The following is a 21581-nucleotide window of genomic DNA, read 5'->3' on the forward strand; positions in this document are numbered from 1 at the left end:
TCACAGCACACCCATCAGATTGGCAAAGATGACAAAACACAAAACTGGTAATGTTGGTAGGGTTGGTACACTCATGTACTGTTGGTGGAGCTGGGAATTGGTCCAACCACTCTGGAAAACAATTAGAATTATACTTTTAAATTATACTTACATATATTATTATATTAATATATATTATATATCTGCTTAAATTATATTTGTACTTTTCACTAATCCATATGTAACATTTGATATAGCCATAACATTATGGTCCCACGATGAGGAGGATTGGGAAAAAAAGAGACAAAGGAAGAGAAGAACAACAAAAAATATAAAAAGAAAATATGGTTTAGGAGGAAGAAAGAGGCCAAATATTTGTACAACACAACACCCAAAAGCATCATGCCTACACTCATGAATACTCATGAAAAGAAGTCAGAAGCACCAAACCACATCAGAAAAATGAAAATGATTATATTTTAATGGAGAGGAAATAATTTCTAATGTAAGAGTTATTCTTGACTAGCATATGGTTGGACCACTGACTGAGCAAAGACCTAAATAAATACAGAGTTAGAAGACAGAATAAAAATGAGAAAAAAAGTATGACATGCAATTAAATCAACAACTTTTTTTTCAGTTGTTTTTCAGTTATGTTTGGCTCTTTGTGACCCCCATTTGGGGTTTTCTTGGCAAAGATACTGGTGTGGTTTGCCATTTCCTTCTCCAGCTTATTTCACAGGTGGGGAAACTGAGGCAAACAAGGTCAAGTGACTTGCCTAGGGTTACACAGATAGTAAGTGTCTGAGGCCAGATTTGAACTCAGGAAGATGAGTCTTGCTGACTTCGGGCCTGGCACTCTATTCACTATGGTGCCACCTAGCTGCCCTAAATCAACTCTAGTCCCATCTATTAAATAGGTTATTGATGGTGGAAAATGGGAAATAGATAAAGGAAAGGACATCAACACTAATTATAATAATATCACATGGGCGTTTAACTGAGGAAAATCAATTGCTAAAATGAAGAGACTAAAATAAGTCCAAAAACTAAATTAATCAGCAAACATTTGGCTTGGTTGCTAAGCAGAATGGTATGGCAGTCAAGGGGAACACTGACTTAGTGTATAAACCCAATTGCAAGAACCAATTTAGAATGATAGTCAAAGATTATAAGTAGTTTTGTCTTTTTTATAAAAAAATTGTTGTCTTATAAATTATCAAAAAAAAACATTCGAGGGAAGAAGAAATTGAAAGTTTGTCTAGACACTCAACTAAGCAAAGCCATCCAAAGGTTATTCAAGAAATGAAAGAAAAATGGAAAAAAAAATTACAAAAAAAATTTACAACAACTGTTTTTGCTATTAAAGATAGTGGGACCACCATATTTGCATTCTAACTTTGAAATCCCAGATATACTTCTCTTGAGGAAGTGGAAATTGCCCAGAAGAAAACAAAGATGAGAAACGTAACTAAACTAGACCAAGGCTATACACAAGATGTTCAGGCTGGTGGTGACACAATTGTTAGGGTGTGTCAAGGTGTCTATTGGGAAAAAAGACACCAAAAGATACCAAAAGTCTTGGGAAGAACTGCAGACTTTATTACCAAAAAGAAAAGAAAAAGAAAAAAGAGAAAAAATGATGTTTGAGAAAACATCAATAACTATTTACACATAGTGCCTTCTTTTCCATCTATAGGAAATTTTTAAAAGAATACATCTGCATGGAAGAAATCCTTGATGAGGGTATTATATAGGATCATGCTGGTTTTTGTGAGTATGATTCAAGTCAAGAAATCATGCTTTCAATGTCATTGGTCCTCTTTGAGAATGAAGGCTAAACCACAACAATACGCTCTTTACCAATACATGATGGATTGAAAAAAATTAGAAAAATTGCTTTAAAGATACCACTACGCTTATTATCTGTTAAGGGAATAAAATATTTGGTTTTATAGAACAGGAGTTCTTAATTTTTTTTGTGTGTCATGGCTCCCTTTTGGTAGTCTGGTGAAGCCTATGGACCCCTTCTCAGAATAATCTTTTTAAATGCATAGTTTTTTTTTTTAAAAAAGGAACAAAAGAAAGTGGGTATAATGAAATACATTTAGCAGTTTTTTTTAAAAAAAGCAAGTTTAGAGATCCCAGGTTAAGGATCCCTGCCACAGAGCAAAGTACTGCCTTAAAAGTTATTCTCCAACAAGATGTCTCTTGTGTATATGTTGCCTGTAGACTACAAGATTCCTTGGAGACTGTGTAATAATAGCTAGTTTTGTTTTATTACCCTCTGGTTATTAATCACAGGCAAGGCATAAAGTGGGGACATGCACATTCTCCAAAAGTGTTCACCATTATCAGGGAGGATGTCTAGCTTAGAGTCCAAATGGAAGAGGAATCCCCTACAAATGATGAAGTCTTCCAGATGTTTCTCCCTGTGAATGAAGTTATATTGATCACATTGACCTCTGAAATATTGTAGAACCTCCTAAATAAAATTCAAAATCATTCAAAAGAGTTTGTTCTAATGATCCTCAAATAAAAATAAGCAGCTATGATATTGTTGGCTATATAACCCATAGGGGTGATCTAGCAGCACCTATGTCTTGGAAAGATACTGGATGGAGAGTGAACTGTATCCAGACTTTAACGGGAGATCAGGCTGAATGAACTTGGGGAACTAGTGTGATGCTTTTAATGACCTCAAACTTCTCTCTGAATCATAGGCCTTAAAAATTTTGGTCTGTTTGCTTATTCATTTATCCATTTGTTAGTTTGTTTGTTTATTATATTGCCATACAACTACAAAAGGCCCATCTTTGAGATGATGTTCTTTTGGTGATGTCAGACATTTGTAAGTCATAGCACATTACAATCTCCAGGGAATAGAATTGGAGAGTCACCTGAAGAGCAAAGGAGAGGCTGTTGGTGGGCTTTGAGTAGGCTGCAATACATTACTAACCAAGAGGGGTGGCATAAAAATAGGAAAAGGAGATGGACTGGATCCGTGGTGTGTGAGTGATAACTATTGGCCACCGCCCCCTACCCCCCGCCCCTGTCTCCACTGCCATCAGTGTCAAGAAAATTCATGGCAAAGCCCCAGCTTATTAAATATTCTCCCTATGGGAGGATATGGGTAAGGGCTGCACACGATGAGAGGGCATGGTTGAGTTGCAACCTACATCACTGGATGGAGTACTTGCATCATTGAGACTACAAATCCATCCAAGTATCAAAATAAAATGAAGACAATCATAGTTGTATTGCCAACCTCACAGCGTGGTGGTGAGGAAATTCATTGGTAAGCTTTAAAGTGCCATAGAAATGGGGGTCGTTGCTGTTACTATTAAAGACGCAGAACGATTATTTTTTTTGCCTAATTATTCAATCCTTTAATTTGCCTGCATAGGCATATGCCTCTATTACTCCCAAAATGGCCTAAACTTGATGCTTAAGTAACCTGCTCCCAGAGGAGTTTTTTTTTTGTATTTAACTCAAAGCAAAATGGGAAGATGTGTATGAGTATGAACCAACAATTTTACCTGCTAACCCAGCGAGCCTGTTGTGGTCCATTTCCACTCCCAACTTAAACAATATTTTCTATCACGTTGATGCATGTACCGTAACTTACATTTAGGTTCACTATAGAATAAGTTTGTCAGTGAAAGAATCTCTTTCTCACTAGCAGGTAATTATTAGCCTTTCCACTCCTCACATAGAATTCCTATTATTGTGATTCATCCTAGTCGCTAATTACCTGACATTTTTGACATGCCAAATTTATCTAGAGAAGGTAACATTTAGGCTGGAACTCTTCGCAGATTTTACATTATTTAAAGTGATTTCACAATATGTGCGTGGTTGTCACACACAATGGTATAAATTTACTTTGAGTCACAGAGTGTCAGGTCTGGAATGGATCTGAGAACAAAGAATGTCAGAGCTGGAAGGACCCAAGAACGTGGAGTGTCGGAGTTGGGGGAGATCTTAGAACAGAATGTCAAAGCTGGGAATGAACTTTGAACAGACAATGTCAGAGCTTGGAGAGACTTTAGGACCTAGAATGTAAAGCTGGACAAGACCTTAAAAGGTAGATTGTAAGAGCTGGAAGAGATATTAAAACACAGATCATCACAGCTAGAAGGAATGTTAAAACATAAAATATGAGAACTGGAAAGGACCTTAGAACCTAGAATGTGAGAGCTAGGAAAGACACCCCTTAGAATCCCAAACTCTTCGCTATGAGAGGTGGAAGGAGTACTAGACTTGGGAGTCAGGAAACTACAGTTAGAATACCTGCCACATGGGGCAGGTAGGTGGTACAGTGGTTAGAGCACCAGCCCTTGGGGCAGGAGGACCTGAATTTAAATTTGTCCTCAGATACTTACTAGCTGTGTGACCCTGGGCAAGTCACTTAACTCTGATTGCCTCTAAAAAAAAGAAAAGAAAAGAAAAAAGAAATCCTGCCTCACATTATTAGGGGTCAGACTAGAGACTATTTCCTTAATCTCCTGGAGCTTGTTTCCTCATCTGTAAAAAGCAACAGCAGAGATAACAATACTCATGCTAGCTATCACACAGAACACCTGTGAAGAAAACATTCTGAGAAACATGAAAGACTATATAAATGTAACTGAATAACAAGGGAGAAACTGAGGCCCACAGGAGTTAATGAAGTTAAACAGTGGCCAAGCTGGACAGAGTATTTCTTGCCTTTCAGGTCTCTGCTCTATATTATCTCTCTTTTTCTTAAAGCTTTCTGTTTCTAATAGGCTAAACTCACCAATGCAAGTTCTCCAGGGATCATGTTAATAAAAGATTCATAATTCACAAATAACTACAGAGAACCAATTACTTTCTTCTCATCTTTGGTATATGGGGATTGTCAGTAAAGAACCTTTGGCTATTGCATAGGCTCCAGGGACTCTCTTATACTGTTCAGTTGCAATTATGGATTCATCGCTCACTAGAATGAGGAGAGACCTTAGAGACCATCTAGCCTAATTCTTTTTATTTTACTGGGGAAGAAATTGAGGCCCACTGAAGGCAAGTGACTTAAGTTCTCATGTTTGCAGAGCAAATTATTGGGACTAGAATTCAGGTCTTTTGACTTCTAGTCCTAAGGCTGTCACCATTGCACCATGTTGTTGCCTCGAAGTAAAGGCGTTTGTCTTCACAAGCAGAGAAAATCCTGGAGAATTGAGGCTATTATCTGGAAAACTTAGAGAGGAAAACCTGCTTTTCTGAGTCGCCACATTAATTAATTTAAATTCTTGTTCTTTGTACAATGGAGAATAGTTTATACAAAGTATTCCTCCCTCCCAGGCTTGTTGAGTACCTTGAAAACTGCAGAGGTTTTAGCAAATTCAGTTGCTTCTTGGCACCTTCCCTGCCCTCACATATAATAAGCTCTTAATAATAATACTCTTTTCTGAGAATATTCTCTCTTTTACCTTATTCTAATGAGATCATGGGATCAGAGATTTAGAGTCAGAAGGGACCCTAGAAACATCTAATCTAATCCTTTCATTTTATAAATTAGGCATTTGTGGCCCATGGAAGCTTCCATTTACTCAAAGCCTTAGACCTCCAAATCCAGTGCATGTGCTTTTGTGGTGCTGACATCTCTTTCCTTGATTTTATGGATAGCTTTAAAAAAAGCACCAAACATGAGAATATCTTACCTAATTTAATACAAAGTCTAGTTGTGAAACCCAAGCTCCTTTCCTATCTACCAGACTATATTGTTGTCTTGTCTACTTTGATTTAAAAATTTTAATCTCTCTAGAAAACTTCATCAAGTGCTTATTACTGTCTTTTCTGAGATCCCACTTTAAGATAGGTCATTAGAGTTCTCTTTTGAAAGTGTCAAGTAAAATTCTGCTAATTAAAAATTGTCTGAGCTAGAAGGGGGATTAGAATGTAGCATATCAAGGTTAGAAGAGACTTTGGAACATAAAATGTCAGGGCTGGAAGGAACCCAAGGACCATGGAATGTCAAAGCTGAAAAGGGCCATAGAATATAGAACATAGAACTATGAGGGACCTTAGAACACGAAGGCTAGAAAAGGCTTTGGAACATAGCATGTTAGATCCAGATGGGACTTTGGACCATAGAATATTAGAGGTGGAAGACACCCTAGAACCCAGAATGTCAGCATTAGGAAGGGCCTTATAACATAGAATGTCAGAGCTGGAAGGGACCTTTGATTGTAGAACATCAGAGCTAGATAGGAGACAAAAACATGGACTGTCAAATCTCAGAAAGGAGCCATAGAACACAAAACACTAGGATTGGAAAGGACCTTAGAACACAGAAAGTCTAAAACTATGAGGGCCATCAGAATATAGGATGTCAGGGATTGACAGGACAGTAGAATGTGAAATATCAGAACTGGAAAGGATTCAAGAACAGGGAATGTTAATATTAAAGGGGGCTTTATAACATAGACTGTCAGATCTGAAAGAGGTTTTAGAATGTAGAATGTCAGGGGTAGAAGAGATCTTAGAACATAAAATGTTTGAGCTGCGTGGGACTTGAGAAGATAGGATGCTAAATCTGGAAGGCACCTTAGTAGATATGGGAAAGTTGAGCAGAGAATCCCCGGGCTGTGAAACACTTTAAAACCCAGAATATTGTGTGTAGCTGGAAGGGTTCTTAGGTCATCTTAAGACTGGGGCTCCAGGTAACTTAGAGATCATTTAGATCAACATCTTCAGTGAAGCAAGAGGAAAATTAGGTCTGAGATGAAGGGACTTGCCTGTGGTTATTCACGAAGCCCGAAGCAGAGCTGGGCCCAGACTCCAAGTCTCTGCTGTTCAGGGCTCTTTCCATCACTTAGCCATAAGACTGCACTGCCTAGAGAAAAAACCTGTGAGTTGGATTTTACAGGGTTTAAAAATTAAATCTAGTCTCTTCTTGTACAGTACAACGTGAGGATTGGGGCCATCTTCTTCATCGTCAGGAGTTTGTTTTTGGTTTTAAGCTGCTAGTAAGGAAGAAGTAATCCTCTCACTATCTTGACCATGTACCTTACCTGAATTTCCAGAATCCTTGTTGGGATGGAGTTAGGGAAGAAATACTCTCCAGGGCTTTCTGTGTCCCCCTCAGCGCCTGGAGGGATGCAAGGGGGCTGAGGCTTTGTATCTTTGTGGGGATGGCTCAGCTGCCTCCACCCTTTCTCCCTGGGATTGGTCGGCCCTGGTGCTTATTAAATTATGTTTTAAGCTCCATGTATGTGTGTTTTAAGACACCAAGAGGGTCCGGGCTTAATTAAGAGAACCACGGAATCCTCTGCTATTAATTAACGAGTGGCTCACATGGGCATTGTCCCCCGTCAGCAGGGAGGTTGCTTTACTCCGGAGGAGCCGGGCACCCGAGCTGGGATGGAGCTGCTGCAGCCTGAACCCTGGCTTCCCGATCGCGCTGGATTTGATCAGGCTTGGCTCCTGGACAGAACGTGGGTACCGCAGGCGGGGTGGCCGCCCCTGCGCCCGCCCGGAGCCCCGCTTCCCCCACTCGCCTCCCGCCCCTGCAGCCTCGCTGGTCGCCAGCCGCCCCGGCCCGGCCCCGGCTTGCTACAGGTTCGGACTCATCCCCACCCACTTCCCCCGGCCGGGCCCCAATGAGCCTGCCTCCTCCGTCCGCTGGCCAAGCCTGGGATTCTGGCTGCAGAGCGGCTTGCGCTGCCCTGCCCTGCCCTCGCCCTAGAATAAAGTAGCGGCCTCAGACAGCGCCTCCCCTCAATGCACGCGAGCTAGCGAGCGAGCGCAGCAGCAGGAGCAGCCGCAGCCGCAGCAGCAGCCGCAGCCGGGAGGAGCGGCGAGCAGAGCCCAGCCCGCGAGCGCCCCTGCCTCGCCTCAGCCTCTGCCTCTGCCCGAGCCCAGCCCGTCTGCCCTGCGGAGTAGGAGGCCCCCGGCCCCGGCGGCAGCAGCAGCAGCAGCAGCCGCAGCCGCAGCCTAAGCCCAGCAACAGCGCGCCCGGTCGCCCAGCCGCCCAGCCGCCCAGCCACGGGTAAACTCCCCTTTCCGCGGCTCAGCAATGCCAGTGCCAAGCACGGGGCGCCTTCTCCTCCTCCTCCTTCTTCTCTGAGACTGCATTGCATTAAACCCTGGTTGCATGCTAAGCGTGGCAGCCTGCTGCATCTGACGCCTGGAGTCCTTGTTGCCTTTCAAACCAAGCAGTATCTTTCTGTCATTATTTCCACCCTCTCCTCCTGCCCTCTCTCCTGCTCAGCCCGGTATCCTTGTATATGCTACCAGATGAACTTGTCCTCTGGACTCCGGCCACTCTCATGTCTACCCACTGCTAAGGGACTGGATGAATTCTTGGCTTTGCCCTACTTTTCCCCCTACTTCTTTTTGAATTTTCGGATGACAGCTACAGGAGCCACTTTTATTCCCCCTGTATCAGAGACAGGAAGGAAGTAAAGTTTGCACAGCTACCTGCAGAGAGAACTTTCTTCCAGGGGCGAGATTAAGCCGTGTGTGTGTGTGTGTGTGTGTGTGTGTGTGTGTGTGTGTGTGTGTGTACACAAGGCACCTTTTGGGTTGCAAAGAAGCTTAGTTCTCCCATGGAGTGCCTCTTCTCTGCCCCTCCCTTTTCGAACAAGGGAATTTGTTTAGATAAAGTGATGAGATGAACAAGTAGTAGGAGAGGGGATAGAGAGAAGAGAAAGAGTGGGGAAAGAAGAGAGAGGGGAGCAAGGAGGGGGATAAAGGAAGGGAGAGGGGAGAGCGAGAAGAGACGGAGGGGGAGAGCAGAAAGTGGAGAGGGAAGGAGGGAGGGAGGGAGAGAGGGAGGGGAGAGAGAGAGAGAGAGAGAGAGAGAGAGAGAGAGAGAGAGAGAGAGAGAGAGAGAGAGAGAGAGAGACTGTCACAGGGAGCTGAGCTTGGAGCAGGCTCTAAGGCGTACACTCCAAGAAGCAGAAAGGCATGATTTGGGGGTGGGGTGGGGGGAGGGGGGCTGGAGGGAGCGCTAAATATTTGGTTGGGTGTTACCGTGTGACAGCAGTGATGGGGGAAAGCTTTTTCTTTGCTCGGATTTGATTTCCTGGTGCTGTCTTCTCTCTGGAATGCAAAACCTCACACGATGGAAACAGGTTTGTCATCCTAGCCCGTGTGTGTGTCGGATGGTAGAAATGATAATAACAGTATCGTTCACCTCATTATTTTGTCCCTTTGCTGTTCTTTAGAGATTTTTTTTAAGAGAGATGAATCTTGAGATGCAGCTGGGTCCTTGCATCCATAGCGGTGCCTATAATTGCCACTTGATTACAGCTAAAATACCCTTTAAGATTAAGTTTCTTGAAATGATTTAAAAATAAACACAGATGGGAAAGGGGGAGAAGCTGTAATGAGGCCCTTGGACTTTTTTTGAAAATTTAAATAAAGTGAACATTTTCTTAAAAACAAATGTGTCTTCTATCTTAGCAGTTGGAGGGGACTTCGTTCCCCCCCATCTTTGAAATGGAGTGACGTGTTTTTTTTGACTGGTTTCCTTAAAAATGCTACTGACTTTGAATCTATGTAGACAGGACCCCCTTCCCCTGCTTTTGAGCGTTTTGGTAAGATCTCTTCATTTAGGCTTGCCTTTTTTTTTTCAAGGTCCTGAAGAGGCTGCCAAAATGCCTGAGGAAAGTTCTCCTAGGCGGACACCCCAGAATGTCCCTTATGAGGGCCTTCCCCATCTGGTCAATGCAGATGGGCAGTATCTCTTCTGCAGATATTGGAAGCCCAAAGGGATGCCAAGGTGAGTGTTTCTAAGTGATATGTTTTGGATGATGTAGAAATAAAAGCCATTGGTCTTCTCCATTTTAACTTCTAGTTCCATTTAATTTAAGGAGACACCCAGAGGCTAAGGAGTTGTACACCATCATTTTGGGGTCGTTTAAAGTTATCTGAATTCAGTGATACTTCCAATTCTTAGACATGGATTAAATAGAAAAATTAATATTTTATGAGGTTTTTTAAACTTATGAAATAAAAGTCTATTTTCACTGTAACAAGAATATGAATTCCACCATCTGGCAATTTAAAAAAAATATTCCACATGTTCATGAGTTATTATTTTTTGTACTTGAGTGGGTTTCCTGCCACACATTGACATTAATTTAAAATCAAATCCCTTGATTGGATGTAATCACCTAATCAGATAAGGGGATTGGAAGCCTTCCCTCTTCTTAATCCTTTGCCTATATTGCTTTCTTTGATTATGTGGTTCAGGAAGCATAAATATGTTATTTGTGAGGGAAACTGCCTAGCATGTTTTATTTCCTTCTTGTTCAAACTAGCTCAACTACTTTTTGCCTTTTCCATCAAAGATTCATCTTGCCATAGGAAATGGGCATTCCTCTCTAAATGAAAAGGCAGCTGGTGTGCTATTTGTCTCCTCTAAAGGCAAACAGGAAAAACTCTGTTTATGTTGTGCAGGGCAGAAATACTTTATGAAGCCTGATTGGTCAAAGTACGCTTGGTCTAGTGTTGTCAAACTGCCCCTAGATGCCCCTTCCCCAATTTCTGTTTTGTGTTGGCTTCTTCTCATCTTCCCTTTAGGTTTACAGATAGCATTGCGATAAATTTCCCCTGGTTGCTCCCTGCGTTTAGGTGTATGTAAACCTAGGGTCAATGAATAGCATTTATCACTCTTCTAGAGGTGTGAACTTTTAAGGCAGTTATTCAGGCTGCGACCACCTGTTCAGGAATGGCTATTTCCATCTCTATAAACATCTTCCAAAAATCGAGGAACAGTCTGGCATCCTTTCTACCCCAGTCCTGGCACCAGCCTAAAGATTTCCTGTACAGGGAGATTGTGTGTGTGTGTGTGTGTGTGTGTGTGTGTGTGTGTGTGTGTGAAACAAAGTTGTCAGGGATTATAATGCTAATTAATCATTAACTGTCCACTAGATTGTAGTTCCACTAGATTGGAGATTAGAGAATTAAATGTCCTGGTTTTAGTGTCTGTACAAATTAGTAATACACCGGTGAGTTCTTTGATCCACAAATGAAAGGATGGTAAAGAAATGAAAGGGAAAGTTTTTCATCTCTTGGTAGCCAACTCTTAGAACTCTGTTGGCTAGGAAGTTAATTGAGAGGGACAGTGCTCTGGCTGGAGGATGATAACATAAACAGGAGCGGTATTATTCAGTCATAAGTGCGTTGGATTGATGGGCTGACAGTAGGACAAGGGTGGTTGATAATGGGCACAGTTGGTCTCCTTGTGGTTTTGCTGGGCTATGTTAAGTTCCTGGAAAAAAATCATTGAACATGACTGCGAAATTCATAGAATTTAGAGCAGGAAAGAAAGTTAGAAACTAGCTCATTCCTCTTATTTAAGAGATAAAGAAATTGAAGCCCAGTCTTGAAAATGATCCGCCAAGAGTAACACAGATGGTAAATAACGAAATCAGGATTCAAACCCAGGTCACAGGACCAAAAGACTGAGATATGGAGAACATGTTAGAGATGTGACTCTAGTCCAGCACCCATATTTTACAGGTGAAGAATGTGAGATGTAGAGAGGGATGTAATCTGCCCAAGTTCACCCACCTTAATAAGTGGCAGTGCCAGGATTGTAATCAAGAGACTCTGACTTGTTTTCTTCTCTTTCTACCTCTCCATGCTGAATGATCTTATTCTCCTGGAGAATCTGGTGAAGCATATATAGACCCCTTCTCAGAATCATATTTTAAATGCATAAAATAAAATATGCAGAATTACAAAGAAAACCAATTATATTGAAATGCAGTTATCAATTTTTTTAAAGTTCACAGACTTCAGATTCAGAACCTCTGAGATTTCCAGACTGTCCGGATGCACTGAATCTTTGGCTTTGTCCTTCATTTCAGTTTCCTTGTGTGGCTGTCACTTCAGGGGATCAGTCTGGAGGCTGTGCACTTAGCAAATATTCATCACTTTCCTGCTATGTACATAGCCTTGTGCTGAGAGGGATAGAAAGATGAATGATAAAAATGATCACGTTGACGATGATGGTGGTGATAACAGGGACTGAACCTGTCATTTCAATGGCACAGAGAACTAGCTGTTAAGGAAACTCCCTCCCCCAGGGTGGATCAGCCTCTTCTAGTCTTAGTGGGTTGCTTGAAGCACTGAGAAAGAAGTGTTTCCCGAGGGTCATACAGTCAGCCTGTGTCAAAACGAGAACTTGAACTCAGGTCTCTATGCATTACCCCAGGAAGCTTCTACAATCATGATGATGATGATGGCCATGATGACCACGGCAGTAACAACAGCCGTGGCTGACACTGACATAGTGCTTTAGAGCACACAGAAAGCCATACATGTATTATCTTATGTCATCATCAAGCAAACCCTGTGAGGTAGGCGGTAATTGACATTGTGCCTGTTTGTACAGATAAGGGAAACAAGCCTTAGAGATGGATTGCTGAGGGTAGCACAGCTAGTATGGTAGGATTTGAACTCAGACCTCTCCTGATTCTAAGTCCAGTGCTTTTTCCATAGTACCATGCCATGTATGACAAGGTGTGGTCTTTGCCCTCAAGTAGTTTTACAATCTACTTCAGGCTCTGAGTCTTGCACAGAAATATCAATCTATCTATCTATCTGTCTGTCTGTCTGTCGTCTATCTGTCTGTCTATCTGTCCATCTGTCCATCTGTCCATCTGCCCATCCATCCATCCATCCATCCATCCATCCATCTATCTGTCTATCTGTCTATCTATCTATCTATCTGTCTGTCTGTCTGTCTGTCTGTCTGTCTATCTATCTATCTGTCTGTCTGTCTGTCTATCTATCCGTCTGTCTGTCTGTCTATCTGTCCATCTGTCCATCTGCCCATCCATCCATCCATCTATCTGTCTGTCTGTTTATCTGTCTATCTATCTGTCTATCTATCTATCTATCTATCTATCTATCTATCTATCTATCTATGTAATAACTAACTAGAACATATTAGGTACTTAAGAGAGGTACAAACAAAGTGTATGTGTGGTCAGCAGGGAGAATTCCCTTCCAGGGGGAGAAACCAGGGAAAGCCTCATGGAGGAGGAAGCATTTGTGCCGAGCACCTAAGGATAGGCAGAATCTGAAGAGGCAAAGACATCAAAGAGGAACAGAGGGGATAAAATGCTCTCTCGGTAGACAGAGGCAGTAGGCAGCTAGGTAGCACAATGGATAGGGTGCTGGGTCTGGAATCAGGAAGATGTTAGATGCTTACTAGCTGGGTGACCCTGACCACATCACTTAACCCTGCTTACCTCAGTTTCCTTATATGTAAAATGAGCTGGAGAAGGAAATGGCAAACCACTCCAGTATCTTTGCCAAGAAAACCCCAAATGGGGTCACAAAGAATTGCTCACAACTGGAAAATAACTCAGTAACAACAACAACAAAAGGTAGACGGAACAGCATGAACAAAACATAGAGCCTGAAAAACTTGGTGGTTTGTTTGTTGTCCTTCATTCTCAAAGAGGACCAGCATGACATCACTATGTTGGGGTCAATGTGCAGTGTGTCTGACTGTGGCCGATCAGACCAATGTGATCTTGGAAGGCTCTTCCACAGGTTGGGCACAAACAGTCTGTGTCAATGCTTGGAGTGAAGATGGTTCTAAATTTACACATCTCACATTTCTTTTGAGCTCAAAGGCAAAATTTGGTAATACCTTGAGGGATGTCATAAAGCCTAGTTTCACTATAGTCTAGGGTACAAGAAGGATAGTAATATAAAACAAGGCTGGAAAAGGTCTATTCAGGCCAGATTATGGCCTTGAATGACTGGGTGAGGGCTTTGGACTTTGGTAAGGAATGGAGAACTAAGACATTTCAGGGCTGTATGTGTGCTCACTCTTGGTAAATTAATATGGAAGCATTGTGCAGGGAGGATTAAAGAGAAGTGAGAGTGGGCCTGCAAGGAAACTCTCATTCAGGTAAAGGCAAATGAACTCTGGTAGTAGCATGGACAGGAAGTAAATATGAAAGGGATTGGGAAGGCAATATCAGCAGGATTTAGTTATAAGAGTCAAGGGGGAAAGAAAAATTTTAAAATGACAGGGTAAGAGCATGGATGACTAGAGAATGAATGGCGGCATTCTTAGCAGAAACAAGGAACTCAGGAGAAGAAAGTTTTAAGATGAGAAGGTTAAGAAGTTATTTGGGGACATCCTGCCTTTGAGGGCCCAACAGCTTCTCCACATATGGCAACTGGCAGAGATTTAAAGTTGGCAGGGACCTATGGGATCCTGTAAGCCGACTGTCCTACGGGTGGTTGGAATTGTGGGTCTGGAGCTCAGGAGAAGGGTCAGGGTTGGCAATGTAGACTTAGGAGTCCTTCCCAAAGGAGAGTTATATCTGGCTGATAGCAATCAAGGTTTGCATATGTTTACATGGTTTTTTAGTTGATGTCCTGTCAAATTGTAAGGATAAAAGGACAAATAAATTTAGTGTTAGAAGGAACTTTAGAGGTCACATAGCCCAACTTCCTCATTTTACTGAAGAGGGAACTGAGGTCCAGAGAAGTAATTGACAAGCCCCGGGCCTCGTGGATAGTTCGTGGTGCCTGGGTCTTTGGATGGCAAATTCAACCTTTTTGCTCTTGTTCTTAGATGCTGGAAAGGAATTTTGGCTAATAGGAGTAATGATGATGATGATGATGATGATGATGATGATGATGATGATGGTGATGATGATGACTTCCCTTTATATGGTAGTTGATAAGCCTTAAAGCACTACATAAGTGGGAGTTAACCCTTCTCATTGTTAGGAGTGAGTGAATTCTAGTGTATCATATGGCAGTAGTTATAATCTGGAGAGTTGCAAAGGGCTACGTGGTGAATGTTTGGATGGACTCTCCAAATCAGGAGTTCTTCACCTGGGCCCCATGGACCCCCAAGCTATTTGTGGGTAGTTTTCAAGGGGTCCATGAACTTGGATGGGAAAAATGACATTTTAATTTCAATATAATTGGTTTCCTTTGTAATCTTATTTATTCTGCTCTATGCATTTAAAAACATTATTCTGAGAAGGGGTCCATGGCTCTCACCAGATTGCAAAAGTTGTCCATCACACAGAAAAGATTAAGATTTGATCTATATAGAAAACCCTTTTCTTGAAGAGATTGTTGAGCAAATTCCTCATTTATGCCAAGAAGATAAAGTCTTAGAAGCGTGTGTGTGTGTGGGGGGGTGTGTGGGTGTGGGTGGGTGTGTGTTTTAAACTTCAGGGTGAAACTTGTTAAAGCGATCAAAGAGACTTACTTCTTGATTTATTTAGGGGGCCTCCACACTTGGGGTTTCTAGTCTAGGACCTGTGTATACTCTACATTGACTAGGAGTACAGAAGCACTGAAAAAAAACTGAGGAAGGAGTGGTATTATGGTGGCAGGCTATTGAATAATGCCGATTGTATGTATTTTACTCTAAAGAAGACTAGTGTGTAAGCCAAGGGGGTGGGAAGTGGGCAGAGGGATAGGCAAAGGGGATCAAAAAATCCCCCTGCTGAAAAATCTCTTTCCTCCATGTACCACCAGTGGTCATTGATAGGCTTTTGCTTAACAAATTCCTACCTGGGGGTTCATAGATCTTCCCGCCCCCCCCCCCATCCACCTGGAGAATTGATCCTATCCCTAAGAGTCATCACTTACGTATATGGCTCTGGTGGCCACTGAATACCATCCTAACTCTGCCTTTGGAATCAGTGGGTTTGGTAGCCAAAACTGGAACGTTAGGTCCGATTTGATATCCTACAAAATTCAATTCCTGTGGTTCAGCCTAGTCACCCTAGTCCAGGTGGATCCAGGCTCCTTGTATTTAGATCGCCCCGTTTAGTCCGGAACCTTCCTGGCTGGCCTCTTGTACTCTTCCCACACTCTGGGAGAAAGAGAAAAATGGAGGAAGAAAGAGGAAGAGAAAGAGGAGGAGAAAGAGGTATTCCAAAGCCGTGTACCAGTGGAGGAAAAGTAGGTCAGAGTTTTCCTCTCACTCTTCCTTGTCTTTCTATCATGGGTACTTCTAGATTCTCCTGTTCCTGGAATTCTCCAGAATCTATCCCCCTTAAATATCTGTTTTTAAACTTTTAAGAAATAACAAGTGTTATAACAAAATAAAATGGAATGAGTAAGTAAACCAACAAAAAGAGGAATAAAATTACACGTAAAATCCCAAATTCCAAACCTTTTCCATTTTGATAACAGAAAAAAAAGCATATTTGGTTAACCAACACAGTAACAATATCTTATTTGATTTGTGTCTCCTTTCGATTTTTTTTCATTTGTGTACTTATGTACTTGTATACTTTGCATCATTTGGTGTGAGGTAAAGACCTTTGGACTCAGAATTAGAAGAGATCTCAGCTATGGAGCTAGCTTTACTACCTCTTTGAACCTCAATTTCCTCATCTTTAAAATGGGAATAATAAGGCTTGTACTAATTACCTCATTGGGGTGCTCTGAGGAAAATGCCTTGTGAACTTGAAATCAGGAACAATGAGCTACATATAGTGGGGGGGGGGCAAATTTATCAGGACACACTAATCCATTGATTATCTCCACCCTTCACTGATCACAGGAGTAATCACAGGAGTAAGGGAGCCAGTATCAGAAAAAACAAGATGCCAAGATCTCAAGTGAAGTGTGAAGAAGTTTATTATTAATGTAATAGGATGGGGACAATGGGTTACTCCTTTACAAAGTATGACATCTTAAGCTTGGTTGAATTAGATGACTATTGCCTATTGGCTCTAATGTATCAACCACATCCCTGATGACTATTTAAAACATTAAGACACAAGCCACCTTTAAGGAGTGTGACCTCTGGCAGCAGAGAAGAAAGCCAGCTATGAAAGAAGAACCCAGCTCTTGAGAGGGGTGGGATCCTCTGTCCGCCTTTTCTCTTGTGCCTTTAGCTGAGGGGAACAGCAGAATCAAAGCCAAAGACAGCTTGGAGGGGCTGGACCTGTAGACAACAGAGCAGAGACAGCTATAAGATTCAAGAGAGAATTCATTAGCCTTGGAAGTCAGGAATATGGCTATGGAAAGGAATAGGATCAGGGAGCTCAGATGAGCAAACTTACCAGTAAAAAAATGGCCCAGAGAAAGGCCATTGGAACTCTGTAGGGCTGCAAGTGTTAGGACCCAAGGACTCTGTGTATCTGCCTTCTTGTCCTGCTAATGCTGTGTGTATTCATGGGAGAGGCTTTCCCAGGTTCATGAGGGAAATGTCTGGTAGCTATTTTTCTTACTAGTCCATCTCGTTAAATGTCTTTGCTCTGAGCTAATTGTGTCCTCTGACTATTAGTATGGTGAGTGTACCAGTGGAGAGGCGTGAGCCATAGTTTGGGAGTTCAGATGTGGGAATAGTTGCCTCCTGGGGACCTAACCTGTAACTGCGTATTGGGGGTACCTCCAATGAGGGTGATACACACACATATATACACACATATGTATATGCACATACATATGTATATACGTATTTATGTATAAGTACATATACATACATATTTGTAGTCATATATAATTTTATTTTCCTTACTATGTTTTTCCACTTTAAAAATATTATTTATTTCATTTTTAAGTCAAACAGTAATATCCCGTCTCATTGATAAACCACAGTTGGTATAGGCATCCTTCTGTCGATGGGTATATCATTTCCCCCAGTTATTAGCTATTGTGAATCATACTGCTATGAATATTTTAGCACAGAACTGATGGGATTTTGCCACCTTTTCATAGCTTCCTTAGGATATTAGTCCAGATAATAAAACAACTGGGTCAAAGCTCATGATTACTTTTGAAATTCCTTTTGTATCTTGCCTGCTCATTCTACAAAAATATTGCGTCAATTCATCATTTCATCAACAGTGTAACACTTAGCTTGGTTCTGTCAGCTCTGTTTTTTATAATTTTTAATTATCTCTGTCAATTTGGTGGGTTTAAGTAAGGCAGTGCCTGAGAGTTGTTTCAATTTGCATTTCTCTGATTATTAGGGAGCACGAACAATCTTTCAATGACAAATTCTTAACATGTATTTTTTTCCTTTGAGAATTGTCTGATCCATCCATATACTTTGATCATTTATCTCTTGGGAAATAGATCTTGTCCTTATAAATTTGTATCAGATTCTTATAGAGTTGGGATATCAGATTTGTATCCAAAGCATCCAAAATGCTTCCCCAGTTTTTTTTTCTTTTTGGTATATGACTTTTTGCTCATTCAATCATTCATTCTAAAAACATTTATTAAATTTATCTATTATGTACTGACTACTGTGGTAGGCTGTAAAGGAATACTGAGCTTAAATAAAACGTAATATAGAAACACAGTTTGTGAAAAGGATAAGACAAACACGTAGAACTATAAAACACAATATTCCATGATATATATACTTTATAAGTTCAAAATAGAGACCTGAGAGAGAATCATTATAAACTGGGAGAATTAAGGAAGACTCCCTGGAGAAGGTGGCATAATGAATTAGAACTTAAAGAAGGGATAGGAATTTAATAGGAAGAGGAGAAGAGGTATAGGAATGGTATAGGCATAGAAAATAATGTTTAGTGCTAGAGAAATGCTCTCTGCATCCAGAGAAAGAACTAATAAATAGAAGTATGTATAGAATAATTTTACACACACACACACACACACACACACACACACACACACACACACACATTTTTCTATTTTTGTCTAATGGTAGCCACCTTGAGGGTGGGAGGGGAAGGGAAGAAAAAAAGAAAAAAAGAAATTTACACAATAACTTTGTTGTGTATTTGGAAGGAATAGCAAGTTGTACATAGTAGGTTTGCAGTTTCATGTGCAATCATCATTTTTGTTGTACTGTGTTACGGAAATGCTTGTTTTGTTCCATGAATTGAAAATAAATTGTCAAAAAAACAATGTTTGAACCAGTTGAGCGATAGGAGGTAACATGACCTAGTTGAGTGGCAGAGAGTTGACCAATTTGTCTAGAATATAGTATGTGTAAAGGCTACCAGTGTAAGATGAGGATGGAAATTTCAGATTGTGGAAGGCCTTGAATACTAGACCAATTAGTTTGAACTTTCCTCTAGCAGCCATAGGAAGCTATTGAAGATTTTTCAGCACAGGAATTACATGCCCATATTTAATACAGGGAAGCTATTATGGCAGCAGTATAAAGGGTGGTTTGAAAAGGGTTTATGAAGCTATTACCATGGTCTAGTTGAGGGGTAGTGAGCTCTTACCCTAGGGTTATTGCAGCAGGAACAGAAAGTAGGAGAAATATAACAGAAAGGGCAAGAAAGATTCCAGAGAAATGGTAAATTACATCAGAGGTGAGGGAGAAGGAAGAGTTGGAGCCAAAAGCAAGCTTCCAGAGATGGGAGACTGGGTAAATAATGGGGGCTGAAGTCAGAAACAGGAGTGAATTTGAGGAGAAAGATAAACAGCTGAATTTTGGCCACATTGAATAGAAGTCTTCCTCGAGGGCAGAGATTTTTGTGTTTTTGTCTTTTATTTGCAATGCTGAGCTCAATGCCTACCACAAAGTAAGTATTGGAGAAATGTTTGTTGAACTGAATTGGACTGAGTTATTAGTGAGCCTTCCAGTGGAAGGATTCCAGGATTGCAAGTCAGCCTGGTAAAGGCCATTAGAGAGGTGGGTCTGAAATTCAGAATGCAGCAATAAGATGAGAGATACACGTTTGGAGACATCTGTATAAAGGTGATAGTTAATGCTGTGGGAGTAGATGAGATCACTAGGCGAGGGCATGTAGACAGAAGAGGGCTAACCCTTGGGTAATACACACATGTTCAAACATCCTTTATTTTTATATGATCCTATCCATCTGTTTTGTTTCTAGTAATTTCTTCCATTTGTGCAATAGATAAGAAGTTTCCTATACAGCCAAGATTAATGTTTCTCTTTCTCTAAATTTTAGTGGGCTTTTAAATAAGAAAAACATTTAAATCATTGATCCAGTTAAATTCCATTCAACAGACATTTATTAAATACATGACACATGCAAGGCATTGTAGCTGCTGGGAATTCAAGAGCAAAAAAATGAAATCCTTCTTCTACAGATATATAAGTAAACACAAAATAATTTCAATAGGAAAAAGGCCCTAACAACTGGGGGGAAATTAGGGAAGATTTCATGTGGGAGGCACCTGAGTGAGCCTTGAAGGAAACTTACTTCACACACCTGCTTTGGCACTCATTTTATCCAGCATTAATTAATTCTCACGCAGTCATGAGCAGTGTGTCTTAGGAGGCATCTAGGCTGAGCCATTTGCTCCCCAACTAGGTAACAAGCCACTTGAATATGGGGCCCATGTCTTCTGTGTCTGGTGCCCTCCCTTATTAAGTTACTCAGTGCCTACCATTTGCTTTGGCAGATTATCTCAAGGTAACAGAGTGTTACAGGCTGCCCTCAGATAGCTGGTTGACTTGTTTGACCAGTTTTGTGGATATGAGCAGCTGGCTTTAAAACACACAGAGCTCTGGGGCTCTGGCCCTGGGGAGGAAGGGATGGCATTTCATTGCCAGGGAGGAACAATCCACTTGTACGATGGCGAGGTCATTTCACTGGGTCAGGCCCGAGGTTACAGCAGTTTTGGCCAGGTACATCAAGGCAAATCCATGCCTCCTACAGTTCCTTCATGCCATCGACCTGTCTTGCTAACAAGCTATCAGTGTCTGTAAACAGCAATGACATCAGAACAAGTACTGAAAAGTCAGCTTCAGGTGCATGATAGATTTGTGCCTGATCCAGCCAGGCAATTATTTTACTAAAACTCTCATGCTTTGGAGCACGGCGCACTTTATCAGAGCAAAGAGCCCTCATCACTCACATTATATTAAAAGCAGGAAATAAAAAGCACACTTGAAGTCAGTAAGATACTCACATGTTTTTTTTTTCTCTCTCTCTCCTAAAAGAGGGCAAGCCCAGGACTGGATCAGAATGATGGCTGGCCCATTATCAGCCATCCTGCTCTGCTCAGGCCTTGCAATTTGCTTAATTGCTGTGTTTCTCCATTTTGCCATCAGTTGAAGAGACTTAACTGCTTTGGCCTAATCTCAGTGGTGCTTGGATGGAAATTTAACATTCTGTCTCAGGTCACTCAAGCACCATTTAGCATATTTTCAATTCATTTCACTGAGTAGTAACTTACACCCCATCCCTCTATAGCTTTGTGGTCTTAGCCGTTCCAAACAGAGTGGGGCAAATGGAGTCTGAATGGAGAGAGAAGATTTGGAACAGAAAGACTGAGGCTGAAGCCAGTGTCTGAATTGGAAAGAGTCAAAAACTGGAATCAGGAAGAACAAAAGGGGGCTAGGGAGGCAGGGTCCGGGATTCACACTGGCTTACCCTTCCAAGTCAGTAGTACAAGTATTCTTGCTCCTGTTTGAAAGATAAAGAAATTGAGAGTCACTGGGTTGAAATGACTCGGTGAAGATGAGACAGCTTTGAAGTGTCAGAGGTGGGGTTTGAGCTCAGGTTTTCTGGTTTAGTTTTGCTAGAGCAGTGAAAATGTTTTTCTTCAATCAATTGATGTTCTGGTAACAAACTATCAGTGTTTGTAAACAAGAGTGATTCAGGGATGGAAAAAAACTGAAGTAGCTGCTGCCAGCTTCCCTCCTAAGTCCTGAAGAT

At 41.4% G+C, this 21581-nt stretch overlaps 1 protein-coding gene across 3 annotated transcripts in view; it reads left to right on the forward strand.

Annotated features, from left to right (window-relative positions):
- Window positions 1-7663: 7663 nt before the first annotated feature.
- The window catches only part of MGLL (monoglyceride lipase), a 165178-nt gene continuing 151260 nt past the window's right edge, over window positions 7664-21581 (forward strand). Inside the window, exons 1-2 of one of the 3 annotated variants that reach the window (XM_036737425.1) lie at window positions 7664-7990; window positions 9583-9727. In XM_036737425.1, the coding sequence (XP_036593320.1) occupies window positions 9603-9727 (125 nt within the window). In that variant the 5' untranslated portion in view covers window positions 7664-7990; window positions 9583-9602. Of the gene's footprint in view, window positions 7991-8804; window positions 9078-9582; window positions 9728-21581 lie in introns of those variants that run through there. The other 2 variants (XM_036737424.1, XM_036737426.1) reach the window with 2 other exon arrangements.

Source organism: Trichosurus vulpecula, chromosome 9 (assembly GCF_011100635.1).
Source record: "Trichosurus vulpecula isolate mTriVul1 chromosome 9, mTriVul1.pri, whole genome shotgun sequence".
Classification (NCBI taxonomy): Eukaryota; Metazoa; Chordata; class Mammalia; order Diprotodontia; family Phalangeridae; genus Trichosurus; species Trichosurus vulpecula.